Source organism: Oreochromis niloticus, linkage group LG10 (assembly GCF_001858045.2).
Source record: "Oreochromis niloticus isolate F11D_XX linkage group LG10, O_niloticus_UMD_NMBU, whole genome shotgun sequence".
NCBI classification, from domain to species: domain Eukaryota; kingdom Metazoa; phylum Chordata; class Actinopteri; order Cichliformes; family Cichlidae; genus Oreochromis; species Oreochromis niloticus.
In genome coordinates, this window is record NC_031975.2 from 19,855,488 (window position 1) to 19,869,533 (window position 14,046).

The 14,046-nt window shown below is 38.4% G+C and overlaps 1 protein-coding gene across 3 annotated transcripts in view; it reads left to right on the forward strand.

The window, feature by feature from the left end:
- The first annotated feature begins 726 nt into the window (after nucleotides 1-726).
- grxcr2 (glutaredoxin and cysteine rich domain containing 2) overlaps nucleotides 727-14,046 on the forward strand; it is a 39,662-nt gene continuing 26,342 nt past the window's right edge. For 2 of the 3 annotated variants that reach the window (XR_003221974.1, XR_003221973.1), the window contains exons 1-5: nucleotides 727-1,598; nucleotides 2,091-2,274; nucleotides 4,128-4,237; nucleotides 8,801-9,028; nucleotides 10,710-13,169. Coding sequence is in view for 1 of the 3 variants with exons in the window: in XM_003446995.5 (XP_003447043.1) it covers nucleotides 1,542-1,598; nucleotides 2,091-2,274; nucleotides 4,128-4,237; nucleotides 8,801-9,028; nucleotides 10,710-10,883 (753 nt within the window). In the remaining 2 variants the exon portion in view is untranslated. Of the gene's footprint in view, nucleotides 1,599-2,090; nucleotides 2,275-4,127; nucleotides 4,238-8,800; nucleotides 9,029-10,709; nucleotides 13,810-14,046 lie in introns of those variants that run through there. The other variant, XM_003446995.5, reaches the window with a different exon arrangement.

Genomic DNA, 14,046 nt, shown 5'->3' on the forward strand with positions numbered 1-14,046 from the left:
CGTACCATTTGAACTTACTCATGCTTGAAGGTTGACGAGAAAAGGCACAGAGGAGTGCTCTAAGTCAGCGGCCCCCAACCCCTGGGCCATGGACTGGTACCGGTCCGTGGCCCGTGAGTCGTTTGGTACCAGGCCACGAGTGTTGAGGCTCGCATGTGAAATTTATGGTTTTCAGGGTTTTTATTGTTATTTTTTAAATCATTTTTATTGTTAACTTGGTTTCCCTGGGTCTTTTCCCGTGTGTTATGAAGAAATCTTCTTTTCTTGTGTACCGGCACTGGGTTTTATTTTGTTGTATTTATCCGCGACACCTTAAAGACCGTTGGATATAAACCGGTCTGTTGTGCAAAATAGGTTGGGGATCGCTGCTCTAAGAAGCCTAAACCTATGTTTAGTAATATTTATGTTATGTCTGCATTGAAGTAACCTTCAGTTTTTTGTGAAGGACTAACATTTGGGATATTTGATATTTCTGTATCCAAAATCTTCTGGAATGTCTGTGAAGTCTTAACTCATGCAGCAATGGTGATTTTGAGGTTGTGGTGATTCTGGGCACATCATGCCAGAAATCAATCAATTTGCAGACATTGATAATAGATATAATGGGAAAGTTCTTATATTCCTATTGCATAGTCCACTTGAAAGACTCATATGTAGTTGGTGCCTTCATAGTGCAGGTAGCACAGAGTCACACAGAGGTCTTCTTGGAACCTTGTGTTCACTCTTTGTTGATGAAATTAAGATCAATCAGACCCAAGCACATATAAATTAGAACACTGGTGTTTCACTTCCAGGGCACTTCAGATTAGACTTTCAGGGATGAACCACTCAAACTGTTAACAGTATAATAATGTGAAGACACATTACAAAAGTAATATGTTATTTGAGTCAGATGCCACTTGAAGCTCGCTAATTATAGAGATATTTTGATAAGGTTAAATGTTTTCTTTATGACAGCAACAGACATCAAATGCCATGTTTACTTTCCAGCACAGATACACTCGGCTCCTGTCCAATGACAGGCTGCAGCTACAACTATCTAACAACTCCCACATGCACCCATACTCACTGCCTTACTCTCTCTTTCTCTCCATTTTGCACACAAACACACAGAGCAACACGCAGGCTCCAAATGCTTTCTATTTTTGTGATCATAATTATTTGATGACAGGGCTTCTGGTTTCGCAACCACCCTTTTGTACACTCGATCTATCTGTGAATAATTTAGCACTGAGAGCTAGAAAGGTGGGTCCCTTAAAACAGCAGGTACAGGCAAACTCTGGAGGCAGGACACACAGAGAGAGCATTGCCATCCTATCTTTGTCATCCGCCTACTCCTTACTCACAGCTCTTTAGTCCGGCTGCTGTGCTTCCATCGAGCTGTATATTAATCCAAGTTTTATTTATTTATATTTATTTATCCATCCTTACAAACAACCTTTCAGCACAGCAGGCTCCACAGTGTCCAGCTAGAAGAAGAAGGTGAGGAGCTCATTGGATGGAGTGACCCCCTTTCTGCATCCACTCTTCAATCAGCCATCATGGAGGAACTCCAGAGAAAACTGAATCAGCGCTATGAAGACACCAAACCAAGAAAGGTGAGTTCTTGTGACACCACTTTATTTTGAAATTATAGGTTTCACTGTTATAAATGTTTCAGAGGAAAAGACTTGTTAAGGTTGTTTCAATTATCTAGCCTCCTCTCTCTCTCTCTTTTTTCTAAACAATTGCACAACTATTAGCAGGTGATTTTAAGCACATAGTTAAAGAGTTCTCTGTTTGCAGCTCATGTTGTGAAGCTGCAAATAGAGAATGACACAGGACTGTTGATGTGTGTATTGATATGCTGCAAATATTTGCATGCATGGTCAAATACCATATTTTTTTCTACTTATGAACCTACCTTTATTCTATTTATTTATATAGCCCCATTCACAGCAACAGTCACCTCAAGGTGCTTTGTACTGTAAGGCAAAAGAAACCCTACCATTACTTGTTAATAACTCATTAGTTACTAATTAATGTTTTTGGTGTGACAAGCAACAGCAAGCAGTGGAATCAAAGATGTCACCTTCCACTCCAAACTGCAGGTGAGGTTCAAGCTGGCATCATCCTACAGTGGCCGAGTGCTGAAGCACGTGTACGAGGACGGTCAAGAGCTGGACAGCCCCGAGGAGAAATACCCTCACAGCTTTATCCACCGCAAAATCCCTCCCAGCCACCTCGAGATGGAGCAGCTCTGCGGGTTTGAGGACACTCATGGAGACCAACAGAGTGGGTTTTTACTTTATATGCATGGTTGACCTTAGGATTGTTTGTTTGGGCAGTACTGCATGTAAACTGGGAGCAGGCAAGGCAAGCAAGGTGTAGTAGTTTGCATAAAGTGATCTTTTTTTCACATTAAAGTAAAAACATGCACAGTTAATCCAGTAGCTGGGTGTAACTAAGTCTTATCTGTACAGTGTGTTTGTGTATGTATGCACAGTGAAATGTCCAGTGTGTTTTTAAATGTTACAGGGAAAGTATTCAGCAAACACTATGATACTCCCAATTCAAGCCATGTCTCCAGTTTTTTGGATTTGCAAAGCAGCATGTGCCAGATAAAGTGTAAGAGTGGAACACAAACTATGAATTTTTAAATTACTTTAGTTCACATATTTAAATATTTGGCCATTTCAATATGTTTGTAGAAGATTTTAAAATATATTTTCAACTGGAACTGATTGAATTTAAAGCCCATTTTGATGTTGGTGACCCAGATAGTTATTTGACTGCCTAATCAATATATTTAAAGGTACTTTGTGTAAAATTTCCCCACTAGATGTCAGTAGTTTTCAGTCAGCTGAATTCTCTTTTTCTTACCCCTCCCAATTCAACTGCATAGTCCTAACTATAGCGGCTGCTGTAGTGGAGAAATCTCTGGCTGCTGTTCATCTGTAGTGATCGTAGGGTGTCAGTGTTACCTCACCTGTAAATATGCCTGGTGTTCACTTCTATTTGCACTGGAGGAGGCTGTAAAACTTTATAAAACAATACAAGTTGATGAAGCTCATTTCTGTCTCATGACAGTGATACTGAAGTGAATTGTTGAAAATATCTTGAACTTTTATGTTGGTTACCATCGCTGGTTTTGCTGCTATTAGCTGGCATTAGTAAAACTCTCTTTGAAGTGGCGCTAACAATGTGGGACTCAAACACTTAACAAATAAACTCTCATATGATCGGAGAATGTAATCACACTATTATCAGATGAAAAGTGTGATTGCTTTTTAGGACACTCAAGTTTAAGATTAGCTGGTATAATGTGAGTTTATAACCAGCTAATGTTGTTGATTAGTCAGCTCGTTAGTCATCTGTTTCTTGCTTGATGATCTTGAAGCCTTATGCAGGTCTACTGTACACTTTTCCAAGTAGATTTATGGTCATTGTTGAAATGAAGTATCTGCTTCTTTGATTGTATTTTCTAAATGTATAAATTGTATTGTCATATTTCCATCTGTCCCAGTCTGTGGCTGAGAGAGTTGTGCCACATGTCTGAATTCTGCATGATCTACTGGTTGCCATCTACATCAGAGGGCAAAAGATTTGCAACAGACGGCAACAAATTTACTATTTGTCACAGCCGATTGCTGTATTATCACAAATAGATTGGGGGAAATCAGATAGCAATCTGAACCCATCTTATTGCCACTTTATCACCATTTTATCACTGTTTTGATGCACCAAAGTTGGTTTGAAGAGGGCAACTGACTACAAGTGGCCTCAAGCCTCGTCTCCCTCTTCAAAGCGACCATTTCAAAGGCAGAGCGATTGCAAGTTGATTGGACACGGTCACAATATTTTAAGTGTTCCACAACTTATCCACACCCATTAATAAGAAAAACAGCTCTAAGGAAATGGACTCTAACACTTTGGATGTCTTTTGCTGGTCCACACTCCCACCAGCCGCTTTGGATACCACTGTTTTATAGGCTTGGTTTCAGTAGTTGGTTCTGAGTGATCACTGCACATCGATGTGTTAGAAATAGAGCACATGCTGTTGCTACAGATGAAAACTGCACTTGAGTCTGAAATATTGTATACAAGTTCTCACTCTAGCCTGACAACATGTTTTATTCTGTACCCAGGTGTCTATCCTCCAACAGGGCTCATAGCCCAGAGAATAAATGTATATAGAGGAATGGGAAGCTACAAACCTGCAGTTGGCCAGACTGAGGAAGGAGAGGGAGACAGCAAGGTAAAAATCCAGAATTTGATATTATATTTTAGTTGAGTTATTGTAGATTTTTCACTAACAGTGCCAATTATATATGTCTGTTTTTCTCAAAATTTTAAACACATTGTTTTCAGACTTCATTAATGTAAAGAACTCTATGTTTGGGCATGAATTGTGAGGCTAAGAATGTGCTTTATGCATAGATCTAGGCTGAGGTGTCAGATTTCATGAAAGGTGCTTCATTTGTAATATAAGAAGTCATGAGAAAAAAAAAAGAATGCATTTTCAAGAAAGATTCTTTCAGCTGCTCCTTTTGCAAGGGGTTGCATATTTGATTTGCACAGATTTTTTATGCCGGATGCCCTTTCTGACGAAACCCTCCCAGGCATTCGTGTCTTCTCCCTGATCCTGACCTGGGAAACTTTTGTGAATTAGGCAAACGTGTTAACTGCTGAACTACAGATTATTTTCCAACTTACAAATAAATCATATATGATGGTCAAGGTCAATGCTTTACTCGCATATACAAGTAAAACATTTACTTTTGACCCACTGACTTGTTGCATCTTACAGCATATGGTAAACAAGATGACTAGTTATTCATCAGCATCACGTTTTTGAGCTAGAGAAGACCAGAGAAAAGGCTTTGACCTCATCTTTGATCGTTCTAAGTTTATGTTGTACATTTGCTTAATAAGTGCCCCCCTTTGAGTTGAAGGACAGCAAGAAAAAAGTTGAGGGGGTTGAGTTTGTCAAAGTACTATCAGGACTGTACATGTGCAAAAAACATTCAAATAATATTGCTTGTTCCTGCAATAATCTACATAAGGACCTGAAATTTGGGTCTAAGTCAGTTTAAAGGGTTGAGAAAACACAGAAGTCAGTGTGACTGCTTTTAATCTTATGGACTACTGAAATTTGTGAAACTGTAACTGTTTGATTTTTACATTAATCTGTGTCACTCCATGTTACGGGATGACAAGTTTTCAGTCAATGGCTCTATGGGAATCACATTGTTGGTGCAGAAATGCTATGAAACTTTTGTTTCTAGCATTTCAAGTTTTGTTTAAAAAGAAATGGTAACTATGCATGTTTTTTTGTGCTAGCACATCAGTTATCTGTGATGTGTAGATACAACACCACTTAATCTCTTAGCAGCATGCTTTTTTTAATTAATTAATTTAAGTGTTTAGTGCCTTTTTATTTTCACTGCTGTCTGTGCACTGTAAACTGGTGTTTACTGGTTTTTTCATGTCATTAGCAACAAATGTGAACAGTTTTGTAGCATTGTTTTTAATGCAATGGCATCTGTGCTGCATGTTTTGTGCCACCCATCATTGCTGTTATGCCACACAAGTGCATGGCAGTTAAAATGTGTTTATCTGCAAACTGTATATAATTGTTCAAGGTTTTGCCAAAAAACAAGATTAATTCAGTAAATAAGTTTTGGACACTGACCATTTAGTTCTGATAATTCAGATTTGTAAATTCTGAAAGACTCTAATTCACTTGTCAGTTTAAATGAGCTGGAACCAAAACAATCGGTCGCTATTAAGATTTTCAGGATCGATTCAGTTAACTTTTATTCTTAAAAAAACATACTGGCAACGAAATTGAGTCATTAGCATCTCAATGATGCTTCATGGAAAGCATAAAGTGTCATTGTTTCTCTCTGCATATAAAATGAAAGCACTGATATACAGACACTTAGGGTTGATCACAGCTGATCAAATATCAAGGGTTGTCTCCATGGGCAGTTTGTAGCTACTTTGTGGCATATACTGTAGATGAAGCCTGATAACTTAAATTTATCATTTGATTTCAAATAATACATTTATAGTTTTGGCAAATACACCATCTGGATTTAATGATAGCAATTCTCTGTCTTCATTAATAGTTTTTTTATGTAAGAAAACTAAAAATAATTTTTGACAAGAATAAATGCCAAACAAGACAAAAACTAATGTTTCATAAATTTAATGAACTCTTAAACTCACAAACTATTAATCACACTTTCCTTATATTTATGTGCCACCCAATTCTTGAACATTTTTTTTTAGATTTTCCGTCATGTGGAAAAGAGTTTTCACTGGGTCTGACTAGCAAGGTGCTGCTAGTCAGATGGTTGTGATTAACTGCTCATTAACAACTGTGACCACCTCTGTGAAAGCAGAAGATTTCTGATCTGGAGCATTCAAGTGTGTATTAAAACAATGCAGAGTCTTCCCCGGTGTGGACTTCTCAACATATTTAGCCCAAATTCAGGCCACGCAATGCTAAAAGAAATTGCAAACACCAAAGAGCTATACCGCAGTTTTTACAGACTTGAGCAAGCAATTAACTGTAAAATTCTGTTTTATGGCCAGTTGTCACACCTAAAAACTGATTTCAGTACACTATTTCAACATTATAATTTCATTATAATTTCAACTTTTGTTTTACCTGTTGATAAATACTATATACTTTGTCTTTGCTATAATGTAGTGAATGTCTAACATTTTCTTTAAAGATTTAATTGCCATTTACTCAAAGGGAATGTATTGCATTAACATATGATTATTTTAAATATATACACATGCATAGTAAGAGTCCATGTCCATGAATGTAAAGTTATGTAATAATTAATTTATGGCTACACAAAAACAAAACATACAATCCAGATTTAAAATATGAAACAGGGATCTTGGGCAATTAGAACATCAGCTGCATGCTGCTCAATGAAAGTTGTGCAACAAAAGCAATAAAATTGTTAATCTGACTGAAAAATGCATTTTTACTGAGCTACAACGGCAGCAGCTTCATTAGTGCAGCAGGCTAAAAGGGAGGTCAGCCACATTGCCTGCTGGCTTGATGTCAGTTTCATTCCTTTATCCTCCAAACAAAGGAATGCTTGGCCCTGGTCAACAAGTCAGTATTTAGCACATTTATCAGTAGAGTGCAGCAATCTGGAGTTAGCTTATCCTTTTAGGGCATTATTGAAAGGATGGCACGGTGGTTCTACAGAGCTCCCTCACCTAACAAGGTTTAATGATAATTCTAGGCTGCATTATTTTAGGGTTTCACTCTCAGTTTTAAAGTGAGAGAGATTAATTGAATCAATATGTTTCTTTTATTTTGCTTGTATATTTTAAACTTTCATATATATATATATATATATTTAAAAAAATTACATCATCCTGAATACTACAGAGTAATACAGAGAGGAGGGTGTGAACATGAGTCTGGAATCAGTAAGACATCCCTGTATAATAAGATGAAGGTTGCCAATCTTCTCTGGTTGCTTTGTTCCCACAGAAAGCAGCCATCAAAATAACAAAGTAATGAAGAAATTTAAAAAAAGCTCTAAAGTAGATATGGTGAAGATGACCTTGAACCTTGAACCGGAATGGTTTACAGCAGCAGAAGACCACACTGGGATGCCAGTCGTGTCAGCTGCAAACACAGAGCCTATTTGCACGGTTCTCCAAAACTGTACGATAGAAGATTGACAAAATGTTGCCTGGTCTGATGGGTCTCGATTTCTGTTGCAACATCCGGATTACAGGGGTCAGAATTTGGCATAACCAGATGGGGGTGGTATAATGGTATGTGGGATATTTTCTTGGCATACTTTGGGCTCGTTAGTACCAACACCACAGCCTACCTGAGTATTCTTTCTAACCATGTCCATCAATGGCACAGTGTATCCATTTTCCGATGACTGCTTCCAGCAGCATAGCATATAATGTCACACAGCTCAGATCAGCTCAAACTGGAATCTTAAACATACAGTAACAAGGAGTTTGATATACTCAAATGGCCTGCACAGACACTAGAGCCCAGTCCAACAGAGCGAATAGGATTTGCATCATGAATGTGCAGCTGACAAATGTGCAGCTGACAAATCTGCAGCGACTCTGTGATGCTGTCAGATTAATATGGACCAAAATCTCAGGGGAATTTTTCCAGCAATTTGTTGAATCCATGCCATGAAGAATAAAGGAGTTCAGAAGGTAAAAGGGGGTCCAAACAGATACTAGTAAGGTGCACCTAATTAAGTGGCCAATGGATATAATGTATCGAAAAAGTATCAATATTTGTCATTATTAAAGATAGGATAAGATAAGATAACTCTTTATTGTCATTGCGTGTTTTTCTAGACAAGCGATGACACTTTTGAACATGAAATCTTTTTTTCTTAATATCAGAGAGCAGTTGGAGTTGGGAAATGTAGAAGACATCTAGCATATGTATAAAGTAATTAAAATTATTTGTCTGTTTGGGCCTAATTGTCACGAAACAGCTGTGTGGCAGACAGAATGCAGAGTCAGATGCAGGACTCGGGAGATGGGAATGAACTAAAAAAAAAATCAACTTTAATGTTGTAGCTTACAAGAATACACAACTCCAACACAGTTGCAACTGTGAACTGAAAATCATAAATTCCTTCCTAAAACCAAAAAGAAATCATGAACCAACAAACTCATAATTCTGGATGAGAGACATATGGACATAGACAGACACAGACTACAACATGGCAACATGGCAGTGATGTTGTTAATAGAAAATGATGCAGGATTATCTGACATTTTACATTTCTTTCAGTCCCCAGTGTTGGACTTTGGTAAGATAATCATCTATACCAGCAATCTGCGCATTATCAAAGCACCGCAGAAGAAGCCTGAAATGTTTCGGCAGCACACAGTGCCTCTCATTGACTTGGAAGGATACCCAAAGGCCAGGGAAAGGGGGAGCAGGAGGAGGGCTAAAGCACTTTTCACACAGGAGGAGGTGGAGAAGGAGGAGAAACAGATCTGCGACACTGATACCAAGGTAATGATCCTTGGTCAAATTATTCTCAGTGGTGTGGTAAGGTTTTATCACCCCATTTCTGTTTCTTGGTATTCTCACTCTCGCCATGTCCTCCTCCCCATCCCACTTTCTCTGCATGTGTCTTCAGCCATCTTTTCTTCACTTTATCTTTGCTTTCAAGGAAACGACTGCAGGATCTTCTTCTGTTTCCGCCTCACACCAAAGTCTCCTCTGTGTTTCCTTGTAAATGCAAACTTGTTTGTATCCTTATTCGCTTTCTTTTCTACCTTCCTGCTGCAACAACCACCAACCTATTATCCTAGTGTTATCTGACAACTGTGAACAAATACTGATGAGTCCACAGTTTTACTCTGCCCTTGCAGCATCTGCCTGCTGCTTACCAGCCAGCAAGGATACCCAGGTCGCTATTATTCCCTCCCTCTTACCTCCTTGGATGATTACTGTTCTCTTCTCCCTTATCCCTCCATCATTTTCTCAGCTTTCTTGTTATTTTCGCATTTTCTCTGCCTCCATAAAAGTTCATTCTCAGACTGATTTTTTTTGTATTTCGTCATCTCACTCCTGTTTGTTCCTTTCTCTTCTTCACCATCTTTAGCAGCGGCAATTCATTATATTCATCGTCTTCCTTTTTTTCCAAGAAGAGCTTAGATTCATACTTGATTTTATACATGAAAAATTAACTGTTGGACAACAATCTGGACATGAACCTGATTATGAAATAATAATAACTGTATATACAAGCATCCTTATGTTTATCTTGGAGTCACCAAAGCTATAAGTGAGAACATAAACTTTCATTGAAAGACAAACCTTGCCTGCCCCTTTGCCTTGTGAATCTCAGCACCATTTTATTTTTGTAGCTGCTTTCTGCTGGATAATACCGTGTCCTGTTTTATACGACTCTGTAGAAGCAAATAATGGGCCCTACTAAAGCAGCACCTTTAGAGGGCTTTTTGTTGTTGTTGGCTTTTTTTTTGTTATAGACTTTTTTTTCTGGCTGACCCTTGCATGCCAAGCTGTCTAACTCTTCCTTTTACAACAACTTGGGACTCATGAAGGATCTAAGTGAATATGATTTTTTTTTTTAAATTTTCCTGTTTCAAATGTAACCTCACAGCTCAGCTTCTGTTTCTGTTCACTCATCATTCGGCTGATAACATACAGAGCAGCTGCTCATTACTGTAAACTTTGCAATAATGACCAACTGGGTATAATAAATGAGCGACTGGCTGGACATTATCCTGCAGCACAGCTACTTACCACAGCCATTTAATTAGAAATACTATTGGAAAAATTCTTTGTATCATTAAGGTTTCTAGTGTTTGCCAGCAGGCACGCCAGTTATACATGATAGCAGTGTTAATGTTTGCTGATTATGACGCGGCCTTTGGTGGCACTTTAAATGTTTGTGTTAACTTTAAGTGGAAAACTGTGTTTTATTATCAGAAACAGATGTTTGTAATTCAAAAGCAACAAACCTCACATTTGCACACATTTTTCATACAGGCCTTCAGATATGGGGGGACGTGAGCCTTTCCTTCAAACTTGACCGGCTCCCCTTTTCGGCTCAATCTTTATCCTTGCATCCCCTCTCTTTTTCACCCCTTCCTCTCTTTGTGACCCCTTTGCTCACCTCGCAGGACCCCTCTTCCATCTCCTAAAGTGTTTTTTCTGTCTCCAGGAGGCCGACAGCTGCCAGCATTGTGGCGGTTCGGGCTCCGCTCCCTGCTCTCTGTGTCACGGTAGCAAGCTGTCCATGCTGGCGAACCGCTTCAATGAGTCCATCAGTGATCTGCGTTGCCAAGCCTGCTACCCCTATGGTCTGGAGAAGTGCCAGTCCTGCTCCAGTAAATAGCACCATTTGGCTGACACCCATATCTGGCAGTGAGAGAGCGAGAGTGTGAGTGAGTGAATGAGAGTGTGTGGCTGAGTGAGTGTAAGCCCAGTGTGCTACGGGTTTGTCAGAATTGTCTCAGTGGCAGTTTTGCTCTAATCCAAAACGTTCTTGGTGGGGTGTTTCGAAGCACTACTAGGAAACATAAGCCATCATTGGACATTGGAGAGGGGGGTTGTGACTGTGGGCACAAAATCATAAAATACAATTACTGTGTGCAGTGAACATGGCTCGCGATAACACAAATACATAATCACTTTTTTTTTGTTGTCACGTTATTTTGCATCTGCTGCCTTCATCCTGATAAAACCTGGTTCCACAACAGAGTTATCATTTTAATTAAAATGATGCAAACATTTCGCAGTTTATTGTGTCTACTGGGAAGGGTTCCCTGTTCATAGCTCCCCTGTCTATTCACCAGAGACACTGAAACCTTTTTCACTTGAACGTAATGGGTTGTACGAGGATAATTGATGCTGTTATTTTTTAGAAAAATACAGAGAGGAATGAGACAAATGGGACTGTTTGATAAACGGCGACAGCAATAATCAGGAGATGATGTTTAATGTGAGTTACCCCCAAATAACGGTGTTACTGCAACACAGACGTGCGTGTCGACCAGAGCTTTTCTTGTTGGTGGGAGGTAAATATGCAAACTTTTTAAGCCACATTTCATCTCAACAAATAATAAATGTTTGACATTCTCAGTATTGATTTCAGATAGTGTGTTAATAATAAAAGACTAAGAGGTGTTATGGATGAAAATATGAATGAAAATAATGATTTAAATGACAGAAATGATTTATTGTAGACCAGCTCAGGAGATTGGGATTGTTTTGTAACATTTTTAGATCATTTAAAGATATATCTACACATTTTGGGGGGAAATTAATTAAATAAAAATACCTGAATACCTTTTCAATGTTATTTTTTTAAATTTTATTAATTATTGTTTTAAAGTTTAGCTTTTGATGCAAAAAGGATTGTTGTATGGATCAGATTACTGATTTTTTAAAATCTTTCTCTGTATAATCCACATCCCAGAGTGCCCATGGAGACATGTTTTTATGGCAACATTTCAGATCTTATCTATTAAAACAGTGAAGCTTGCAGTGAGCATATGTTTTATTGACTTTATTCCTAAAAGTCTCCTGTCTTTTCACTGAGCCTTATGCGTCACTCTCTGTCTCCAATCATACATGTTTGATTACCTAAAATTCTTTCCTCAGATGGCTGTTTTTACTGTGAGTTAGTTGTTTATTGGTACAAATTTGAAAAACAGGAAACATGCAACACGCCGCATAATCCCCAGTCTCTGCATCGTATTCATTGCACCTCAAATCAAAGGCAATCAACCATCATACTTTCTATCATGACATTTGAGGATGATTTAACAGAAAAGGAAAACAAAATTAAATCTTTTTGCCTCACTGGGAAAGGCTTTTAATAGCTCTGACACTGCTGTTGTCAGCTTTGAGTGATCACCTTCATGCATTTGATTTGTGCAAGGTTACATCAACTCATCGCAAGCTCTAATGAAATCTACCCATCAGGTTTTTTCAAGTCTTTAAAGTTTAACTTTAAAGTCCAAAATCAGAGGATTTCTCATGTCTGTTACTGTGCATTTGACTTCAGTTTGCAGTTCAAAACAGCAGGCTCCCTTTAGTATGCCTTTATAATCAAATCTGAACTACAGTGATCCCCAGGACATTTTCCAGTGGCTGCTGAAGTAGCATTTTTCACCACTACCTTTATTTAGCAAGGCAGAGATGATCAATCAAATTCTTTTTCAATAGCACTGACCACATCTTCTGGGATGTCAGTGGCAAAAACTCATGCCAGACAAGCACCATTAGAGCCCTCTATCCCTGCCTCTGCACCTATATTTGTGCTTGGACTTCATCTATTTTATTCTGTTTAAAAGGAAACTATAAGGGTTAGCAGCAGCCTGGTCAAATGCCCCATCAGCAATCAGATTCTGTCTATTTCAGGGATGACCACGGTAGCCCAAATCCGCACTCTTGTTCTTTTTTCACTCTATATTCTCTCTTTTTCTCTCTTGCTCTCTTTCTCTGCTTAAAAAATCTGCCACCCATGCAGAAGTTAAAATTGTGTTTTTCCAACGTTGTCATTTTAGCGCTTCTCACTCAGTATTCCACGGGGTAAACCAAAGTGAGGGGAAACTGGGTCACTGCCACTGTTCTTGGCCTCCTCTATCCTGCAGGACCTACAGTGATAAGGGAGAAGGTAAAAACACTCAAGTGTAACACTAAATACTGTAAGTTTGTAGGACTCCAGAAAGGGGAATTGAGACAGATGATATTCACTGGGGAATGGAAATCACACACTTTGTAAGTTCAAAAAGGGTAGCTGTGTGTACAAGTGTTACTTTTAATAAGTAAAGAAAAGTAAAGAAAAGTTCTATAATGAAAATGTACATTTGATTATATGTCCCAGGATGTATTAGTGAGGTGATATTAATACATATCCAAATAATTTCATGCTTACCAGGTCTTATTGCAGTACAACTAAGGAAGCTATAAAAGAAAAATCAAAAAGAAAAATTAACACTTCTTATTGAGTCTTAGGCATAATTATTAAAAGATTTCTATGGGGATATAGATGAGCTGGATGTGTGCTCCAGCCAGTCACCGAGAATTAGTGATGACCTCCATGCACTGTAATTATGCATAGGTACCCAAAAACAAAAACAGGAATACAGCCCATTAAGTCTGATGAATATCATCACCTGTCCCAATCACTCAAATTACTGGCATCACTGAAAGCAGGAAATCGAAGTGTGTAAAAATAATTTTTTAGCTAAACAATCATAATTGTATGATTGAGTCTGATTAGGTTTGGAAGCTTATTCCATTCATGTACTCATAGTACTCTGTGATGCCTCATCACTACAGACTGTATGAAAAATGGGAACAACTTCTGGGTCTGAAAAAAGCACACCGATGCTGACGTGACCTAACATACATTCTTCCTAATGGCCAGCAGCATCCTCACTGGCTGTCAATGGATGTCGGGTTATCCAGAACCCTCAGTAAACACTTTATGAATTTATTTATTTTATTTTTCTAATTTAACCTTTATTAACTAAACAGTTTAATAAACA